The following is a 23,628-nucleotide window of genomic DNA, read 5'->3' on the forward strand; positions in this document are numbered from 1 at the left end:
GTAACAGCATATTTGTGAGCCAAAACACCTAATAAAGGTTATATAATAGATGATAACAAAGGCCTATGTGCATTGTATACATTATATCTATCCTCTTGAAACCCAGTAATACATTTTTGTTGTCCGTATGGGACAAGAGTGTCACAGCTTTACTTAAAAAAAGAAAAAAAAAAAAAGAAAAAAAAAATGCTGTGCAGTGTGAAGTACATTCCACAAAAAAACTAAATAAAATAAAAGTAAAAATGTATCGGAAAAAACTGTTGCATTGTGCTGATTCAAATCAAGACAACAATAAAAAAAGCCAAAAATTTTAATTTCCTGAGATTATATATATATATATATATATATATATATATATATATATATATATATATATAGCACTGTGGAAAATTCCTGGGCCAACATTAACAAGATACAGTCTGAATATATGGGAAGTATCACTCCGTCGCTGTAAAAACAAAAAAAAATGCTTAAAAAAAACAGCTTCTATAACCCACAGTAGTAGTATTTAGTATGACCTCCCTTTCCACTCAACATGTCTTTATTCAGACAATATGAGATGTCTTGCATTGATTTTCTGATGTTTTATACTAGGTTTCATTCAACACATGTCAGATGTTTCTGTTTGTGCTGCTTTTTGTCATGGGGTCAGGGGGTCACACTAACTAGTCACGTTAACCTTTAGAACCCATTTAGTTCAGTTTTTGTGTGTCTTCATGTATTTCCTGTATTTTTGTTGCATGTGAAGAAAAGAGAATGAAAAATACATATGTATCATTTCAACCCTGAAAAAACAACAAAGATGAAGGTGGATTAAGATGTCTGCACAGTATGCATGCAACGTATTTGGAGTATTATCAGTATCACTATTTTGTTTTTTTTCCCCTCATGACACTTGTTTTCCTTGAGAGACGCGCACTATTTAACCAGAGGGCCATTCTTCGGCTCGTGCGCATTAATCCACGTGTGTGATGAGGCCGTGCTTGTCAGTCAGACTTTGAACAGTGCACTGGCGCTCATCACCGCTAATCTCTGGCCGCTGCTTGACACCGTTGACGCTGGTACTGACAGTTATTATCTCCGACGACCTCAGAAATACAGATTAGGATGAACAGTTGCTAAGAGAAGCGGAAACCTAAGGGGGAAAAAAAACGTAGGGACACATCAAACGTTAGCTTCGCCGTTTAACGTTCACGTTACACGGGAGTTACGATGGTCCAGTCAGGGGATATTTTTCTAGCCTTGCTTCTCGTTAGCTACACAGGTAAGGAATTTTAATACTACTTTATAATTTTATTCGAACCTGCTATATTACAATTGCTTTTTTTCTGTTTGTTTTACTGTGTGTCCGGCGTCTATTCCCACACCTTAACAGTAGTCAGGACCGCAGGCATCCTCTCTCCTCCTGGTCTTCCCTCTCCCTCCGCCCGCAGGCGCTTCGCGTAGCAGGTGCAACGGTGATGCTACTGCGACTGATGCTAATTAGCTTACAGACGAACTAGCTTATTTGTGTTTTTTTTTTTTTCTTCCACACTTCTTACTGTTTCTGTGATGGGATACCGTTTTCTCTGGACACTACTTAATAGGCTACGTTCATACCAGCTGCTATATCTGCATGACCACCCTGTTCGCTGACTTAGCTTTACTGAACATTAAATAAAATATGATCCTCAAGGACGGGGTCTTAAATCGATGTACTATAGCTGTGGCTAATTTATTAATGCTAATGCAGCATGACGATACCTTTTGTTTTTTTCGTCTGATCGTGGTCGGAGCTGATGGGACGTGTTTGTTGTTGATGTGGACTGATGCTGGGCTCTCTGTTTTATGTGTAGGCGCACGCAAACACAGAACACAGCCTGGTGGATTAAGCCACAGGCTCTTAGTTTAATGCATGTTGTGCAAAATAAAACACATGGCACTTTGTAACCGAGGCGTGTCAGTGTGTGCAGGTGTGAAGATGTTACTGTAGGAAGACAGATAGACAGTGTTTACACAATACACAGTGAGTCTTCTAGGGACACTGTCGGTTTATTTAGTCTCTGATGGATAGCAAGCACAACTTCTACTCTGAATCATCTGTTATGTAATGTGATGCTACGATAAAGGCTCTGAAATTAGATCCTCTAAGTTGGTAAAATGTGTAGTTATGTAAGTCTAATTTAGGGAGTTTAGTGTTAAATTACATTTTTTAATAACCTCAACACGCACATTTTTTTTGATTAAATTCACCATTTTTACATGTCAACCTCTTGTGGTTTGAGAACTTCTCTTAGCTACACTCAGGCACAGGGTTTTCGTGGGATAGCCTTTTAATCCTTTATGTACAATCCGATATGTGCAGGGGTGTTCCTCGGGCAGACACACAAGTGCAAGTGCAGAGGCAGTGGAGCCCTCCCTGTAATTTCACTCATTTTTACTGGACACATTAATGTAGAAATATTATTTTATTTCCCTTATATGTATTGATTTGACAGAAACCATGATCCAATATATGCAATAGACTGGGTACTTTACTATGTGTGTTCTACTAACATGTAAACTCTCCAGTATGGATGAGAATAGTGTATTACATGATACTTACACCATCTTGAGACAATCCTGTCCAATGCTATTTGAGCTAGAACATCTTTTGATGTTATGTTATCGGTAATTTTGTAGGAATATCTGAAATTGCATGACATTCTCCAAATGATTAATTTTCTTTCTGTACTTATACTGGTAAATAACACACTTAGCTTTGGCTTCAATTATAGGATTGTGTGATCAATGCTGATATCCTTAAATAGACAAAAACAGAATGCTTTCAGCATCACTGAAGCTAAAATTGTCTCTTGTATTCCTTCTTTGATTTACTGGTGTATGTCTGTATTTTGCCTCAAAGTGTCAAAAATAGCACTTTTATATAGTTATCCTCTGAACCTTGAGTAGCTGCTGACTTTAAATAAAAGAAAATCCTTTTCTTTGTAGATGATTATTTGGCACAGTTGAAGTATTTATTACTGAATTGAGATTGTGGAGGGATTAGGCAGTTCTCTGTTTTCTTCCATCTCTGCTGGTTGCTTGCTCAATAGGCCTGGTGAGCCTCTTGGCATAATTATTAATTGATCCTCTTCAAACTGATAACTGTAATATGGAATATTTTCAAGGCTGCCTTTCTGATGGAAAATGATCATTCGTAAGTGACAGTAAAAATCTGGTGGAGAAAAGAATTTCAAATATTTCAGCCTGTGTGATTGCTGAATGAAGTGAATGAGTTGTGTCTCAGCATTGTACTATGAATCTGTCTTTAAGAGCAAAACGCATTTCTAGTTTCTAGTAGGATTGTTTCAGCTTGTGTTACATCATCAGGCAGCTCATGTGGAAGTGATGACGTTGCCTAGCTTCACTGTGCTTCATTTACAAAGCAAGATGGAACCATGGCTGCCTGCAGACTGACTTACAATGGCTCCAGACTCCTTTACGTCTGACCTAGCTTTAGGAAGGCCAAAATCCATACTGTCCGAAACAATGCCTATAATTTGAATAACTCCTACATGGTAACAGTTATATCTGAGGAGCATGTGCATGCGTGTACATTGTACACTGCCAACAGCATTTGCCATATTTAGAATTTCTTGGGGCGTTGTACCAGATTAGAAGTAGATTACCATCCCCCTCAAAAACACAGCATGTCATTTAAAAATTACACTTTATGTTTCGTTATCTGTGTGACCACAGTTTATTCAGTGACATAGATCTATTGATATAATCAGAGGTTGGTTTTACCACAGGTTGAACAATAATAACAGGTCATTCTGTGTTTATTGTTTTTGTTGGATGTATACAAGTAACTATTCAATGAAGCATTTTTCTTTATCAGTTGAGTAATGACTAACAAATGTCCAATAACCACAAAATTATTGGTTTTGAATTAGTGTGCCATGTGCGGCTACAGCTTCTTATACTTTAACATGAAAAGGGAACACTTGTGTAGATTGTGATTTATTTCAATGCTTACAAATTGTAATGTACACCGTTAGTACGCACAGGATGATTTTAGCTGGATCTTGTAACCAAAAATGCTTTTATAGACTAAACAACTCTTAGTACCTAAAGTCTAGGCAGATCATATAAATGATTAAGCCTCAATCTCTGCACATATTGGATTTTTTTTTTCTCAGATAAGCATGTGAGATTTCAGTAATCAGTAATGTCAGTTTCAGATTTGTACATCTCATCTTAATCATGAAATAAATGCTGCATTTCCTATAATTTACCTATAAACTTACCTTTAAAGCTCACTTGCATGTCATTTTTGGAAATCCCACAGATACTAAGGTTTTTATCCATTATTTGCGAGGAGAAGCAAGAGAGGCAGTGGTTTTGTTCCAGCCAGGACTACTTGACTCTTTAGTGATGCGGAGTGGATCAGACATTTCCAGGTCTGAGAGGGGTGAGAGGAGATGCGTTGCCTAAGGACACTAAAAAGATGACATTACACATTCACGTGACTCTGTGAAGCACTGTGAGAGGAACATGCATCTTTTCCTAATGGTTTGCTTTCAGAAGAAGCACAGATTTTCAGCTAGTGGTTGCTTTTCAATGACTTGACACTGGTGGTAGTGTCCTTATTATATTCTTGCAAGGTTACAGATGCCATATTTGGAATGAATAATGATCAGTTTTAATGTAAGAATGGATAAATGAACTCCAGCTTGATACAACAAAGGTCTTAGATACAAAGTTATTGTGGTTTTTGTTGCTGCTGTAAATACAAATAAAAAACTTTTATTGTCAATACCAAGCCGACTTCTCTCAAGATTAAAAAATGTACTCTGATTTCTGCCCTATCAGAAAATTAGAACACTGTGTCCTTGTCATTCATCAAGAAAAAAAAAAAAAAAAAAAAAAAAAAAAAAAGAGGCCAGCACTATGATCACAGGGTCCCTGGTGAAATGTAACCTTAGATTGGAAAACCTTTAGGCTTCTCTACATGTGAAACATTTCCTTTTTGAAGCTAACGCACTGTAGTGTTTTCTAGAATTTGTTTTCTGTTTTTAATCACTAGGTGTCTTTTGGAAATTGGCCTGTCTTCTTGATAAATTCATTGCAGTGCCTTAGGTTGCTTTATTTGTGATTACCTGTCACTTTCGGATTCCAGTTCAGGCTTTCAGCTCCTCTTGACAATGAACCAAACAATGCAAGTATTTGCTTTTTTGATACTCATTTCCCCTAAGGTTTTACCAGTCACATTCAGCTATGTAAATGCTCTTAGAAAAATGGATCACCTTTCCGTACAAGGCTATTCACTTGCAAAAAGCCTGAAATTGCCTTTTGATTTACCTGTTATGTGATAAGAACACCTCCTGGCCCTGTTTTTGCCATTTCATGTCTTATTTGAGAGCGACTGAAGCTTGGAACGACAGGACTCCTCTGACCTAAACTAAGTCAATTCAGCCTCGGCCCATGTGGCCTCCGAAAGAGGAAATCAGCTTACAACCATGTCAGTATCTCTGCTGGAAGGCCCAGTGTCCTAGTATACAAGTGCTGCGAATGACTCATTTAACTTTTAACTTCTAGAGGAGAGCTTACAGTATGTCTGATGTAAGAAAATGAATGTGTGTTTCATCTTACCATAATAAAGCAATATGCTGTTGGGTAAGATTTAGCTCTCAACTTCTTTTATGTAGTGTTAAGAGAAGCAGTGTGTATCTTCTCATGCGTCCATGCACATCATGGTGCATTTATTACTGAAACACTATTGCCTGTAACACTATGCACAGAGCAGGGAAAATTTGGATTGCTATGCCTGAGGCTCTCTTTTTATGCAGTCACTATAGTGTGTCACTCCTTCTAACATTAAGCTTCTATACAGGCTTAGTCATTGCATGGCAGTTGAGACGGCCTCTATTTTACACAAAGTCATGACATATATTAATTTAAATTATGGGAAGACAAAAAGCTCCTAACATTAAAGTAGAGAAGTAGCACTCATTCAGCAGAAAGCTGTTATTTTTAATCTCTAATTAGATCACACGGAGGAGGACTATCTCTAGAGGAGCTGTAGCAGCTATAGCTGTTTCTGATCCATTCAACGTGCAATTTCCACTTTGAAATGATGTCAGTGATTCCCACAGATAGGCTGTACTAGGGCAGCCTGCACAAGTATTTTATCAGTCACTCAAATATGTTTCGACCCATTTAGCAATGTTACATGTGAAGAGTCAGTCAGATGTCTGCCATATGTAGAGCACTGATCATTAAAATTTAACTATTAAGATATTATCTTATATAGATGACATATCTCTGGGGAGAGACTTTTGACTTAGTCTTTTGTATTATACATTCAGAACAATATCTACTCTTCAGTCACTTGTTATCTTTTTTTAAAAATACATTACCAGGATTAGCTAAGTGTCACAGTAAGTGTAAGGTGATTATATTTTTCTGGACACATATCTAGGTATCAACATTATTAAACTACCAAGAGGCAAAATCAGCAAATGACCAGCGATGGGAATGAACCTCATTTCATCCTTATTCATACTAAGTAGTATAAAATTATTGAATATATAGTGTCTAAGAAATTTATGACACAGCTGTCATATAAAGGAAAACATTTACTTTCATAATTGAACTGTCTAGATGTTTAAATATTGCCATAGTATGTTGAATTTGTTATTGTTGCTATTGTTTGTAATTGACAAATGACAGGGTGTCCACCTCTTCATATACATTAGAGGCTGACTGATGGTAGATCTTTAAGACTGAGGAGGATTTTGACAGTACAATCTAATGGACTGAAAGACGTTTCACTGTCTGTGGCACTTTATGTATTGAAACAATACATCTGTTGTTGCCTTGGTAACAGATGCCACTGTGCCATAAACGTTTTTGCCTTTTCATTTCATTTTGAGTGTCCAGTTCCGTTCACACTGCTGTGCATGTAACTGCTAACTCCCACTCCTTGACTTGGGAAGGTGTGGAAAAAATAATGCATCTCCAATACACATGGTGTCATGACGACCCCCTTCTTACTCTGCAAAGAGTAGCTTTAATGACGCCTTGTAACATGCATGGAGCTTCACGTTGCCTTTCCAGCAGGGTCAAAAAAAATGAACACCCATCAAGCACTAAATATGGGTGGATTTTTCATTTGGTGTAAAAATCTCATAAGGGGTATCCACCACATGGGCAAGTACATATTTATTATCAAAACACATAATATCATATAATAAAAGTTTGTTGTTGTTGTTTTCTACTGCATTTTTGTGTCGTACTGTGTGTGCTGCTTCTGTCTTTCCTGCTGTGCTGTGCCAGTTTGTCACACAGCAGTATTCTGCAAAGGCCTACCCCTGCTTTGTCTCTGACTGGCTCAGATCCTGACAATTACTTCTAAACCTAACCATCTAATTGTAAGCACCAAACACTAATCAGTCAGAAGCGGAGTAGTGAATCTGTTGAACACAATGAGGATTTGTTGCTACCTACTATATGGCTAATTAAATAGCTGTTATGTGCCGATGCAGACCTTTAAAACAAAAATCCACTGTTTGGTCTAGCATCCCATTTTTTAGACTGTGTTCAACTGACCGGTAGTATGTAATTTCAAACAAATTTAGTGGTACAAAAGGCTAGTCCTTTATTTCTGGTTAAAAGAACATGCCTGGCCAGTGGACTTTTTTGTGTTTTCAGTTACCAGTCACTGTGACTGATGACTCAGTAGTTAATTTTGGTCACTGTACAAATGACTGACTTGACGCTAGTGCACATACAGATACCCCAACCAATCAGATGCAACCACTACAGTGTGTTTAGGTGTGTAACATAGATGAAACCACTGCTGTCCAAAACTGAATTGGCATCCATGGTTAAATATGGCCATCCATTGATTCTTGTGGAATTGGTCTCCTGGTGTGGTGGTGTCTAATCTTGGGGGGGGGGGGGGGGGTGGCGCACAACAAAACCTTAAACCACAAATGCTGTATTCACCATTCTTAGTACTTGCATGTTTTAAACATGAAATCTTAAGGCACTAAAATTTTATTGCAGAAATGGCAGACAAACAATCATCTGAAGTGATTAGTGTTTCCCATCAGTCATACAATCTGTCAGCCCATCATATCACCTTGCCAACCTGGCATCAGTAATGCTACAAACAACCCTAATGCAATGCCTCTGACTCTGATTGATACTGAATATGGGTATCATCTCACCCCCACTATAGATACAACACATCTCTGAGGGAAACACTGGATAGAAATGGAATTGATGTAATAAATGATATGTTAAACAAGTGATAGATTTGTACTTTTTTTCTCTTAAAATGGAGTGCATATGTTTGGAAATCTGGGTGAAAAGTGGACTTGAGCTGTGAGCAGATCACCAGCTTGGATCAGATAGGAATGGTGCCTGCTGGACAGGCCTGATACATCCAAATGTGTGGTGACAGTTTGCTGAGAGTGTCTGGTAGACTCTGTAATGATTTAAAGTCTTATCTTGCAGTAAACTTTCTCAATTCTATTCAGAGAGGGACCCAGAGTAGAGGTATAGAGGCAACAGGAAGGAGCTAGAAACTCATGTTAGTTGACACCTGTTATGATGGAAATACTGTTTTGATGGACAATAGCAGAGACAGAAGCTGTCTCTGTTGATATGTCACAAGACTGAGAGGAGCAGTTGTATTGTCTACATATAAACTATTTTGAAGAAGCTGTGGAGGATAACAGGCAGGTGTTGTAAATCAGCAGACACACCCACTTGGCAGGAAGTGTGGCTACAAGACACATGGGGATTAGAGTGTATCGCTGAATGACAGATCACTGAAGTACTTACGGTACTACTTTAAAAGCAGGATGCTTGGAGCAGGATGACATGGTCCTGAAATGCTCAAGGCTTTAGATGTTTTTTTTGCTGTTGCACTTGTTGAGCAAAAAATATCATTGATGGGAGGATTGGGTCAATTTCCAGTTTTGCAGATTTATTCCAGTACCAGAGTTTAAACCAGGTTGATTTAATCCAAGTGGCGAAACCAACATTTGACATTATAACAAGTTTCATCAAATTAAAAAGTGTCCTACATCAGCATCCAAAAGGTGATGAGGTCTCAGTGCTAAATCCAAGCCATTTTGCATCATAAATGAATATCAGTGTGATAAAGAAAGAAACAAATATAACTATACTGTTATAAAGAGACTATTGGACCTGCAAGTGTCTGAGTCATGGGTAATTTGCTGCTGAGCTGAGGTTGGTAAAATGAAGATTAGATTTCAGTTGATGGAGGAGAGTATGCGCATGGTATCTGTTTACTAGAAAGTCCATGGGTTTTCTGGGTGAAGACGAGAGGAGATGTGGCAAATGTAGTCTCAAAAACTAAAACCGCGCCAATATTATATCTGATTTGAAGTGATAAGAGGTGAGCTGAAAAAATAAACGAGGCAACAGATAGGTAGACCTTGAAAAAACTGATTGGAGCACTGCTTTTGCTTTTGCCTTGCATAGCCAGATCTGTCTCTACACTTGATTAGAGCTATTTCAGAATTGCTTTGCTCCTGCTTCTTTTTCTAACCCTAGCCGGCGATCCTGATGTTTGGGTTGTTCTTTGAGTCCTTTGCAATTATGCTGTTTAGTTGCTATTGAAAACAAATGCCATGGTGCTCAAAAGAATCTCTAACCTGTTTTTTTAGCCTCAGATTCACCAAATTGTGGGAGTAGTTGACCAGATTTGAATGACTTAATAGACGGTTAACTTCATGATGTCCTGTGAATGGAAAATATATGTCAGGTGGATCAAGAGTAAATGAAGTGGAAGGAAGCTGTTGAAAGTAGTTAATTTATGTCTAATTGCCTGTATTTTGCTTTTTTTTTTTTTTTTTTTTTTTAAACGAACCTACCCATTCCCTTTTCATGTATACTCTGTGAATTTGGCATTAGAGATTATGACATTATCAAAATATCAAGCCTTTAATATACTATTAAACCTTCACGTTTCAACTTTGAGTGTTGACTCAATTAAGATTAATATGGATTCATGGATTGATAACACAGGTTTTCACACTGTACACTCATTCACTTTTCTGATCGACAGATATTGCAGTCAACAATAAATTTAAATTGTGGCCGTTCATGCAGTTGCATAAATTTTCAGTGAGCCAGTCTGTGGTAGTAACAGTGCTACCAAGTGCAGGGAATACTGATTATAAGCACAGAGCCTCAGTTAGGCCCAACAAATGAGATGGGATTCCTAGCAGCAGTACCTCTGGCTCAGTTATGTATTTGAATAAAGATAATTTACCATGTTTTCAGGTGAAAAGTTGTTTAAGATTTCCATACTAATCAGTGTACCAGTAACTCTTTGTGGGTTGTACCTGCATTAGTAGATGGTGTAACTGTGGCGAGCATAAACCTCCCACACATTATGTCCTTTGTGTGAAGTGCATGAGTAGATATTTTTGGCTGTTGCTTTGTCCAGGTGACTGGATGTGGGAGGGTCTCTAGTGCAAACAAAAATGACACTGGAAAATTCACCGAATATATAAAACACAATCAAATAATATCGCAATGTGTTTTCTGTTGATCTTGAATCTTTATACCACTGTGCTCATAGCGTGCTCATATTTTAGCTCTATATGTGCAAAGCTCCATGCGTCATCTTTGGCTGACTTAACTGGAGAATCCCATAAATAATAAAGTATTGTCTGGGGGCCTCTCTGGCTATGTGAAAAAAAAAAAAAAATAGCGGCAGAGAAAGTACCTTCTTTCTTGTCAGTATGTGTTTGGCTGTGCTATATTCACAATTGTATCTCTGTGCTAACTATTTTCAACAGATTATTACAAAAAGATAACATTAAATTAAATAAACATTTGATTGTTACGGGTATGAATTAGACACAGGCCATTGTACTATTTGATGTCTCAAGAAAGCAATTAACATAGTAATTAGGCAGTTTATATTTTGATGCACAAGTCTGGAATGATCACATTTTGTTGTGAAACAGTTCTGTAGTATTTGTTTGGCATTATTATAATGTTATAATATAGCTACACAGTCACATCACATAGTTATCCTCGCAAAGCATTTCTGATTATCATGGATTACAGTACATTGCTGAGTTTTTTTTTTGTTTGTTTTACATAATATTAATGAATCCCCAAAATCTACTGAAAATAGAAGGCAGCAAATGAATTGGCAAATAAATCATCACCTCCAGACAACTGGTAACACAAATTCCATGAATGGTTGAATAGACAGGTCTTATATCTTAGATTGTGTTGATGAAATTCTCATAATTTCCTTTGGATTTGTTCTGTGAATGTGAGTAACAACAAGCACAATAAAACTCAAAGAGAGAAGAAGGACAAGAGGACACTTAAAAGGTTATCAGTCTGACTTAAACATGACATGAATACATTCAGTTATTTATCACTAATCCCATTGTGCCAACGGACAAACAGAAGACTTGAGTTGTTTTATTTATTTGTAAGGAGGAGAGTAAAATTACATTATTTAAGAGAATGCATAATACAGTACTATACTTTTTTACTCTACATTACTGTTTTTGTGTATGTAGCATGTTTGTTTCTCTTGACTTTTTTTCCATGTCTCTCACCCTGAAGGGTCTTCACTCAGTGTGACTCACTGACTTTCACTGCCTGAAGGCTGTCTAGCTCCTTTTGCCAGCAGAAGCCGGATGTGTCATGAACCCCATCGTGCATCTTTTTCATTGATGCCATAGAGTGCAAAGGCAGATGACAGGCCCTCTCAAGCGAATGAAACCATCTCACATCACTAGTAGTTATAGTGACCAGGCCAATGTGGAGACAGAACGTCTGGCTGCCATTAAAATTTTGAAAATAGATACTGTAGCGTGAGTGATATTAAGTGAGTCACTGAGGGAACTGTAAGATGGAGTTTTAAGATAATCTGTTAAAAAAAAAAAATAATGTGTCTAATTTGATGTAAAACAAATAGGATGACATTCCTGGTTGTATTCTGTAAGATCACATGCGCAGTACAGTGTTATGTTGTATATTTTATGAATATATAACAGTATACCATTCTATGCACTGTTGGTTATACAGAATTAGGCTTCTGTGTTTTCATTCTGTGATGCCTCAAAGCTTCTTTGTTAAGCTACATTCTCGAGCCTACGCTGTATTTTGACCTGAAAAAATAAGAGACTCTGCCATGTGGATCCTGTTAGCAAACGGTAATCATCCACTGTATTCTCAGTGGCATACTGGTGACTTGTGTACCTACTCCCACTGGAGATTCCTTCACAACAACCACCATTAGTGAGGAGAGAGGATGTGCCGGTTTCCTGCCTTATGACAGCACATGGCTGATTTCTCTGCCTGAATGGCTACAGTGCCACACAGTTAAAATGTATTTTGACTGAACAGGGTCAGATCGCACCATTCTTCGGCATTAAGGATGTTTGACATGCTGAGGCATTCACGGCATTTGTCTGTCTCATGGTACCATTTTAGAAAATATGTCATACAGCTCATCCAGCACCCACAGAATTATTTACTACATTGTAAGTGAAGTTGAACTATATTTTCTTATATTGATTCTGATCAAGACATGCGTTTTGAGGTTATGTGCAAGCATCAATCCATCCATCATCTTCCACTTGTGTGAGTCTGGGTGGTGGGGGCAGCATGGACAAACACACAGTTGTACAAGCAAATCTTACTTCTCAATATGTATTTCTGAATCCGTTATATAGCTAGTGTTTTTATTGTCATGTGTCTTACTGACATGCTAATAAATAAGTACCACTATTGGGTGATTTTAGGGTGGTAAGTTGGTCTTGCACATATTGTCTGAATTTCATCTTCTAGCTACTGGATGTTGCCACAGCATGTGACTGGCAGAGTTCTTGCGTGCAAATGAGGTTTGAATTAAATAATGCGATTTGCTATATGTAAATGTACTGAATGTTCCCCTCTCCAGAGACAGAAGAAATCTCACACCTACAGGTTTACACTATAAAAGCATGCTCTCATTAGGTATTACAACGATTTCCATTACTGTTTAGTATTTACAAATGAAAACATAAACCATTACAGCTAAACTTATGGACCAGATGTCTTATTGCCGTTGCAGAAAATGAGCATTTGAGTCTCAGTTGGACTTCATTATTCATAGTATTTTTCTCAATTATTGTATCCTGGTGTACAAACTATGCAACCTTATTGTGATGCTAATTTTCCTAGAGATCTTAATTACAGACTTAGCTTTGGGGAATGCAATGTTGAAATATGTTTGCAACATGCCACACAGTGAAGAGAGGGCTTCACTGTTGTGGTGCTGTATAGCTGTAGGGTTTGGATATTAAAAGGTGACATGTTTTTCTACAATCCCAATATGTTATGCACTGGGGCAACTATAGTTCCTTTGCTACAGTTTCAGTTGGGTCTTAACCAGAGGAGTATCACCATTAGGGCTGGGTATCATGGCCAATTTCCTTAATCAGTTCGATTTTGATTAAAAAGATTCTGAATTGATTAATCATGATTCGATTCTGTTCGATATCGATTCGATTCAGTATTAATTGATTGATTCAGATTCATTTAGTAATACCAAAGTACAATTTTGAGCTGTAACCTGATTATTTGACTACCGCAGCCATGCAACACAGAATCAATATTGACATTAGAAAGGAAATAAATATGACATTTCAGCAGTAAATAGCTGAATCTGCACTTAAATAATGAACAGGACAGAAACATTACCATGTTTCTATAGTAGCTCAGAACGGACTTCTTTGTCATCTTTATTCTGTTTTCTGGCTGGTGCTTCTAGCCTTAAGGCACATTACAATCACCCTGGGCACTGCTACCAATTTGGCCCCCCTGAAACATAATTACGTTGGGTCGTTGGTACAAGAAACTCACTGGACTGGGAGGGTGGGCGGCGCTTCGGGATTGGTGCTTTACTATTCCTCTAATTCTGCACTCAGCCATAGGTGATCGAAGTTAATATTTCTAGAATGACTGGCTTCTGCGACCCGCCTCCATGGGCAGTTCCTCCACATTGGGGGTTCGAGTTTGAGGCTGGGAGGACCTCCCGCGGAGGGGTTTTCCCCGCCCTTCCTCTGCGTCCCTCTTGCACCAGAACCGAGCGAGCCCAAGACACCCTGTCTTCCCAAGGGGCTCACGAGACAGAGCTGGCTGCGCTTCTGCATTGGCAGTATCCGGGTCATTTACTCAAGGTCCTGCTCTGAAAAATCGATCCCACCCACTATTATTCGATTATGCAAAATGAAATCAATCCAAAACTGATCAAATCCATTTTTTTACCCAGCCCTAATCACCATCCCTGTATAACTGTCACCGACTGTACAACTGACTTTAACATGTCTGAACATTTCAGGCATCTTCAGGTATTATATTTAGGGCTGCAGCTATCGAATATTTTAGTATTTGAGTATTCTACTGAAAATTCCTGTGATTAATCGGATAAAACTTATTTTTGCTAGGTTAAAGAGCAGTTATAAATACGCAAGATGAAATAAGGTATTTCACTTAATAGTGAAGGACCAATTGGTTTCCCTTTTTTTTTTGATAAGTAACAGTTTTATTTCTTACATTCATATTGTGCATATGCAACAAAATGTATTTTCTTGACTAGAAACATTTCCAGAGAGGCCATTGCAAACACAAATGAAAATTAATAAATCATAAATAAAAATAAATAAAACTTAATTACTTTCAACTTAGTATTTCTTGTAAGTATCAAAAATATAAGGCATATAAATAAAAAAGGCATAAACATTGCCTTTTTGTTGTGCAACTTAACTTTGGCCGCTATAAGTTTCAAAATTTACAATTTAGACATAACAAGAATGTGTTGTGGCATATTAGAGGCAAGAACATCTGAACGGGAACTTGGAACGAGTCCATGCATGACCAGTTTTACACATTTCTGTTATATTCAGGAGAATCAAAGCAATGGCCCCCCCACCTTATCTGTCTGTCTCATAACCTATAACCCCCCCACATACACACACACGTCCACTTAATTGATGATTTGCTTCATTTTTGCAAAAAGTAGTTGGATTTTGCCAAAATTCAGCCATGAATGAAGAGAAAACTTTCACCAACCCGTGCACCATTTTGGCCGTGCTTTTGGGAAATTAACAGTGCAAATCACAGGTGCACAGCTCACTGCCTAAATCTATGCTTGTCACAATCATAAACTAGCCACACATTCGACAGTAGCCATAATTAACAGAAACCTAGCCCTCCGCTGGGCTAACGTTATGTTAGTAAGGTATATTAACATTAATCTCATTCATTTGCCCTACGTTAATTTTATTTTAACTCGGGTCCTCCGCTCCATTCTGGGTGTCTCGTGAGAAGATGCTATAACATTGGAGATGTGCTGTTGTGGTAAGGAAAGGGCCATGTTACAACGGATACATGTCACGGTGTTCACCTTGCTGTTCAGTCTGAAATACTTCCACACTTCCGACATTTCTGTATTTATTATTGTGGTTTTTTCTTTGTCTTTCGTCATCACTGCTGTATTCACTCGCCTATCTGTGCTCTTCCATCTTCCCGCTGCTTCATCCGAACACTTCTGTGTCCTCCGTCATCTTCCTTTACGTGAGTAACGTAAGTGCCTTATGCCGTGCTTTGAGCTTTACAATTAATTAAGCGATTCCTCGAGGCAGAGAAAATTCCTCGATCATTTTTTGTAATCGAGGTACTCAAATAACTCGAGGAATTGTTTCACCCCTAATTATATTCATTACAAATATAACACATTTTGTTTTATTTGGTAATTTGAATGAAATAAACACTGATCCCCTTAAAATGATGACAATGAAATATGAAAATCTGTTGCAATATGATATAAAACTATGATTATTAGTAGCATTTTATCACCCAGCTTATGTTTATGAACATTTTTGATAGTCTCGGATTGTGTTTCTGTGTACAATTGGAATAACTGCAGACTTCCATTCACCCACTGGGTTGTTAACATGAAGTGTACTCTCTGGCTGCCCTCAGATAGGTTTCTAAAATCCCAATGTTAGACATTAAGTCAGAGGAGGAAGTAATTAGTCAGGGGTTTTACACTGTCACAGAAAAGGCTGTAACAGATTCTGGTGTTTCCCTTAGTTTGACAGCTTTTGTAAGGGTGGGTGCTTTCCCACTGCTTTTCCCTGTCTTATTCTCTTTTATTCTGATTCAGGAGTAGTTTCTCTACCTTCAACATGAGAGCTGCTTGCTTCCTCACCACTGTTGCCAGATTCAGTATTATGAACACTGGAGGCACCACACCCAGCAAAAGAAGTGGATGACGTGGTTAAACTCAAGTAATTTTTTTAAAGAATTGCTTTACTTACATCTTCTAAATTATTTTATGTAAGTGATCTAGATAGGTGCAAGGTTTTAACACCCTGTTGTCTGCCTTTGATTAGATCTCTCTGACCACATTTGGTGATAGTCTTGCTCACATTGTATTCAGATTTTCTGTTGTTAACACCATCAATACAGCATACTCCCATCTGTACCATAATCTGTGCCTATAAAAGGCTTACATTAACTTGGATCTATCCTGTTTGGTACTACATCATCATTCCCTTTGACCTCTAACCTGCAAATAACACTGAGCGCTCATATGTATCATAGGCTAATTAACATTATGAGAATTGCCTGTTTTAAAGAGAAGGTTCACATCCCTGGAACCTTAAATAATCAATATGTTGTGACAGTGTGGTTGAAGCAGGTGCTTCTTACAGAAATATGTGTATTTACTGTTACTGGCTGTAGATACAGAATCCCAAAAGGTCAATGCCAAGAAATGTCCCAAGCACAGCAAAACAGGAAGGAAATCGAAAATATAGACACAGGGCAGGGTCTCTGCAGATAAATACACCACCACACACTGATCAAAAGTGATATTGAGAGAGTATTTTTGATTAGAATTTATAAATATATATATATATATATATATATATATATATATATATATATATATATATATATTTTTTTTTTTTTTTTTTTTTTTTTTAAATGAAAATGTCACATATTACATGTCCAGTTTGTACCCCACCTTCACCCATAGGTAGCTGGGATGTTCTCCAACACCCCAGTGACCCTCTCGAGGTTAAAGTGGTTCAGACGATGGATGGATGGATGTTATATATTTTGCATTTGATAACTAAGAACAAACCAGACTTAAACAGCTATGTCTTAGGTCAGTGTTGAGTGTGCAATAAGGTGTCTGTTACCGTTCTAAGACAAATATCAGTTCCAACAAGACAATTAATCAAATAGCATTGTCATTGCTTGGTGATAATTTTGGTCCATTGTAACGCAGCATAGATGTAGTGTGTATTTGTATATTTTTAATTTTGTACTTGAATTATAGTTTTATATTATACTTAAACATTGCACATAATTAAAGTAATCTGTGCATTTTCCTTGCTTTCTAATCAAACTGTCTTGAATTTCAGTTGCATGTTTTTATAGACGAAAGTCACAATATGACCTGACAGTAGGGGTGGGCAATATGGCAAAAATATCATGCCATGACTTTTTAAAAATAAAATCATAATCTCGATTTAATCACATTTCTTTACATTGATCTTTGAGATTAATTTACATATCTTTTGCAAGGTAAAAAGTCACTGTTTCTGTTACATCTTCCCACCATTTCCTACTCTTCTCATAAAGAGTGCCTTTATTAAACGCTTACGTTAAAGTTGTTAGCTTTTGTTTAATGCTATCTGTTGTCTAGCAGTTTGGCTCTCAGCATACTGTTTGGGCATGCATCGATTCAGGTTGGACAGGGGGCTAATAACAGCGTGAACATGCACGCAGAAAGTTATAATGCATACAGATAATACGCCAGTTAAAAATGGTGTGTATATTTACATGAGTCATGATCAGATAAGATATTTTATTGGCATTAGACAAAATGTACCATGTTCCCTCTTGATTCGACAGGTTTGTAGTGTTGCCATCTAACGTGCGAACCATGACTGTGCAAATTTTGCAAATTACTGTTTACGCTTTGTTGTTTGGGGAAAAGCCAAACCAATTCCATACGATGGATGTGGAGTTCTTTTTAGGAAGCAACTCTTCCATTTTGCTGCCAGCCATGACTCCCACAACACAACATGTAATATATGTGACATGGACATGAACTGACATGGTGCGTCTGTGCATCAGCATATAACTACATGCAGAGCCGTTGAATACTCTGTGGCTCTGACTACATTTTATCGTAGATGATTCCATGATCTCTCTTCTTTGTGGGATTGTCGATATGTTCTAATCCTTATCAATCTAATACTGTCATATCGCACACCCCTACCTGACAGTAACCCTGTTTCAACCCTCAAAGTACATACATTTTTTTGCAAAATACCCTACTGGTAAATTAGCAAGGTGCAGTGCAATCAAACTTGCAGCCTCTAAGAGTCTTTTTATAGGCACAAAATGATGAGTAGGCAGAAAATCAGAAAAAGACGTTAATCCACTCTTAATTCCTCATAACCTTGGTCTAGATGAATGGTGATAGCCTTCCTTCTCTGCAGATTTCTCCGGAGAGTCTAGCCCCAAGGAATAGAATCGTCAACTCTCTGGAGGCTAACCCTGTCCTAGTGTCTATTTTTAAAGTCCAGCCTCTGATTGGCCAACAAGGTGTGTACGGAGGCTCATGTTGTGTCATAAGGTGCCTCTGTGCCATCTGTCGTCCTCAGTGGAGCTGTTGTGAAGACAGACCACGCCTAGTCAGTCTGTCTCCGAGAATGCAAAACACAACCTTGGGCTTTCCTTGCTCTTTTGTACTGATGGCTATATCAGGAACGTGAGGGGAGTGCAGGATTTAGCTCACCAATTACAATTATTAAAGAAACCAAAGCAAAGACTTAAGCAGATGAAAGCATCTCCTTTGATCATTGGTTTTTGTGGATGTTTTATGAACAAGAAATTACCATGAATGCTTGTTCTATCTAATAATATTAATTGTGTATTCTCTGAAGCATTTACAGAAAAAGTAACACCTGGCATCACTAAAAGAAAAACAGAGCAGATTTGCTTAGCAGGTGTAGTAACAGATTGTTTATTAGTCATTGCTAGCTCCGTCAAACTGCATTTGGTGTCTCACAAGAAGTGGTAAATGATTGGATTACATGATTTGTCATATAGAACTGCACACAAATTGTGTAGTGTAGAGGTGTTCAACACTGAGCTGTAGTCTATAGTGTTCCATATCTTTAGTCTGATTTTCACAAATATATCTTATGACTGATCTGCCTCACAGGGCTTGCCTCAGGTCTTATTGTTTTCTGAAAAATGTCTGGACTTGTATTACCCATCCTCATCTAGACAGCAGCTTCCTAATTAGTCAGCTGCTGGAAGAATTTTGAAAGAGCATGGCTTTGTTGCTGGAGAATGCAAATGGATTGCTGTTATGGCTTAGCACAATTAGATGTGGCATGGATTAATGAGGGACATCACGGATGGCCTTGAATAACGCAAACATGTTGCTGGAGTACCAAGCGTGCCCTTGTCAGAAGGGTTCGAAAAGCACTTCTCAGGCATGAAAGTCTGACAGTCTTTATTGAAAGTCTTTTTAGAGTTTCTGATGGGAATTGGGAGCATGGCACTGGATACAAAAATGAAAAGCTGCTTAAGTGAAATTTCTATAACAAATTATTTTATTGATCACAAATTACAAGCCTACTATTGCTCCAGTTTCCTCCCTCCCCCAAACACATTCATATTGAGTAAAAGGATTAGGGATAGCCCAATTAATCTGTTCTATTAAGATGTTTTACAAACGTTAATGACAGAACATGGCTGTGGTAGTGGCTAATAGGCCTCTCAGCTGGAATTACTGAATTTGAGGTAGAATTAAAGCACAAAAATACAAAAACACATTTTTTCCACTTAGTTTGATTTTCAGTTCCAGGTGATTTGGTTAATTACTTTGACTTCTATGTCCAATTATCCACATTTATCTATTTATTTGAATTAAGTGTTCATTTCAACATTCATCCATTTTATATTTAAGTCACAGGTGCTCATTTCCTGAGTTTTTGTTAAAGGGTTGTATTTGGAGATGAATAAACTGTCTCTAATCCGTCATTATATTGTCCAAATTAAATTTTCTCATTTAATTTTTCCTTAGTGATTTATCAATATTTCATTTATTTCATTTCAGTCTTTCATTTACTGATCACAGAAGATCATAAAAGCTCAGAGTAAATTCAAAGGCTATTGTATCAGAACAGAAAACTGAGAAAAAGGTGATGTAGAAGCCAATAATGCAATAACAGCTGATAACGTAATAACGGCCGATAACGTAATAAATTTGCCATTTTTAAATGTAATAAGCCAATAACGTAATATCTGGCCAATGATGTAATAAAAGTCCTGAACTGATGACATAATAACTTTTGGCCGTTAACGTTATTTAGTAGCTGGTTATTACATTATTGACCTGATAAAAAGAATTCTTTGCAAATGTAATAACTGAGCCAATAACGTAATAAGTTATAATGTTATGGGCCAAAAGCTATTATGTTATTGGTCCAGGACTTTTATTACGTTATTTGCCAGATATTACAGTATTGACCTATTACATTTTAAAAATGGCAAATGTATTACCTTATTGGCCATTATTATGTTATTGGTTGTTATTACATTATTGGCTTCTACAGGTAACTTTAAGTAGCAAAATTTATTAACTGAGCATAAAAACAATCACACTGCATTTTATTTGAATTATTTACATGTATTGATAGGATTAGTGGTTCAGAAGTTGAAGCAGTAGATGCTTTTGGTTATTTGTGGCTATTTAGGAGTGTGAAAGCTATAAATTCACTATATTCATGCTAATTAAATAGTTACTGTTCTCAAAACGGCATCTAGTGTCAACCAGGCACCTCTGCATTGCCCAGTGTGCCTTAATATTCAGGATGGATAACCATCAGGGGTGAATTTCCCCACAGGACCACAGACAATTTGACTAATTTAAATAGAATTAAACTAATTAACTCCAAATGAACTTGGATCATGGATGACTCTTGTGTTAGGATAAAAGGGTTTATTTCTGAATAGGATGATTTCCCTTTGGATATACACTGCACATACAACTAAAAAAATCACTTTTTTGGTCACTACAGATATGTGTAGATTAATACCAAGGAGCAAACATTTTATAGCAAAAATGTATGTTTTGTCAGTTTGTCATGCTAGCAGTGTATTTTTGCAAGTAACATTGGGTTATTATTTTGGTGTTTTTGCCAGAACTGCTGAAAGAAAATATCTTTTTGCTTCCCAGACTACAGATAAAAGTATTGCTTCTGTGTTGCTTTATGGTGAGTCCTCTTGGAGAGACTGAGTTTTAGAGCCATTGCTTGTTTTCAATGCTGTTTCATGTTCTGCCTGAAGTCTGGGAAAAATTAGTGAGGAGATGAGAAGGTTTAGGCTCAGATTTTGAACAACTGCTCTTTTCTTTCCCATGCTGTTATTTCATTACCATATAGGCGATGGGGAACTAACAGTTTAGCAGGGAATCGAAATAATTGACAGCTAACCTAAATCCTATTTGAAGTTCAGCCTCTGTTTGTTTTGATCCGACTGACTTATGGTTAAAGAGTTTGTATTTGTCAGTGGAGACGTAATTTGAAGACAGGAAAAGAGCAGCAGAGGCATCATCATCTTATCTACTGTGGTGGGTGACCCTTGTTTATTTACTGGCAGAAACACATTTTACTGGCATTGGATTCTTGGCAGGTGTTTTTTTCAATCTTTGTATGGAAGGCCGGACTTCAGTATGTGATTGACTGCTTATGGGTGATGTCCAAATGCTCAGCTGCAGCCAACTGTTTCCATGCCAGCATGCAAGGGAAAAGAGATGGTGAGCATAGTCCAAGATTTCTGTAGTCATAGGATAGACAAGCATGTCTGGCAACTCGTCTTTTTACCTATCTGTGTTCATGCAGTTATCTTTACAGCTCACCCTCATGCCAGTTTTTATTTTCATTACTGCTTTAATCCAATTAGTGTGTGGTCTGGCCCTATCTCTAATGGGTCTGCATCGTCTTCCTCCATTCATAGATTACTCCAGAAGTGGCTGCACACACTGTGTCATCCTACACAACATAATGAGTACTCAAGTGCTGCTCTGCCTCTCTGCCCTGCCCCTGGCTGGCTGGCTGTATCTGAAATGGTGCATTCCCTCCTATTGATCCTCTTCCTGGTGGAGTCACAGGCAGGCTTATCCGGCGCGTCCCAGCTTGTCTGCCTTCTGAATGGACACACAGAGAGAGCTGTGTGCATGTGCCAGGCTTCGGGCTCTGTGTAGTCCCAGGCAGCTTGTGGCTGAGTGGTCATTGTGGCTTCTTCCCTCCTGCCCTAATGCCCTCCCTGTCCTTTTTTTTTGCCTCTGTTACGGTAATTATTAGAGATGCATGTAATTCTGCTCAGTTTGCAAAGCTTAGTGCATTATATTCTGCAAATCTTAATAGTTTTCTTGCTGGCAGCAAAGAGGCCAGTTGCATTGTCGGTATTGTGGGAGTGTGTCGTGACTAGCACTAACAGGGAAGCCACTGGAGAACCACTGTAATGATTAATGTGGAAGAATGAATGTTTTTTGCGACAGTCTGTGGTGATTCATTGTGCTCACAGAGATGTTAACATTTCAGTCATTGTTCATGCCACACAGACTCCCTATTCTTGTATGTAGTTTCCACATAGGAGTCAAGCCCAAAATAAAAAATCTTTGTACAGACCCCAGAATTCATCCTCCCAAGAATCTTTCCATTTCACTGATTATGCATGTCTTTTTTAGACATAGTGACAGACGGCTTCCTCTCAGTCCTCGCACAGGTTGTACGGCTCTACTGGAGCTCGGAGCTGGATGAAAATCAAACTGGGATTTTTGGCGTAATTATTTTGTCACAGCATTAAACCAAAGCTGTTTCTCATAGGTGATAAAACATGTTTACCTTAGATTATGGTAGTGTTGAATTGGAAACTGTCAAAATAATTTAATAAACTGATTAATCTCTTTTGATTCATTTCCTTTATTTTATATGTCCCTGTCAGCACAATGTCCGCATTATCCTCTGCCCTTGTTTTAAGCCTTTTCAATACTGACTCATTACAGGACAACATAGCATGGCATGATGGGCCACAGACGTTCAGCTCTCCGCCTCCCTGGGCTTTTGTTGTATGGTGCACAGCTGAGGCAGATGCTGAGGGGCACTCAGGCTAAATTGCCTGAATGAGGGTGAATTCTGCTGGCTACTGAACTGGAGTGCACTGTAGCTCATTGAGGCACGGCTTCAACAAAGGGAGGACAACAAAGTAGCTCAGCAAGGCATATACCCATTAGAAAGTGTTCATTTTAACCTATATTACAGCTGACATTTTTCAATACATTAGTGTTTAAGGTCAGCTGAAATTAACAAACCCCGTAGTGTTTGATAGACTTGGATGATGCATCTTGAACCTCCCCCCACTCTTAGGATAGACTTTTTTTTTCTGGTATACTAAAATAAGGTACATTTTCCAGATTACCTTTTACAGTTAAATCAGTCCCTGTGGTAATGTGAAACAAGCTGATTTACATGAAATAAAAGGACAAAATGAAAACTGCAATGTGGTACT

General features: G+C 37.9%; 1 protein-coding gene across 1 annotated transcript in view; it reads left to right on the plus strand.

Moving 5' to 3' along the window:
* Window positions 1-990: 990 nt before the first annotated feature.
* The window catches only part of ncam1b (neural cell adhesion molecule 1b), a 68,234-nt gene continuing 45,596 nt past the window's right edge, over window positions 991-23,628 (plus strand). Inside the window, 1 exon segment of the mRNA XM_030151761.1 lies at window positions 991-1,264. Coding sequence (XP_030007621.1) covers window positions 1,213-1,264 — 52 coding nt within the window. The 5' untranslated portion in view covers window positions 991-1,212.

The sequence above is a fragment of the Sphaeramia orbicularis genome, chromosome 13 (assembly GCF_902148855.1).
Source record: "Sphaeramia orbicularis chromosome 13, fSphaOr1.1, whole genome shotgun sequence".
Taxonomy (NCBI): Eukaryota; Metazoa; Chordata; class Actinopteri; order Kurtiformes; family Apogonidae; genus Sphaeramia; species Sphaeramia orbicularis.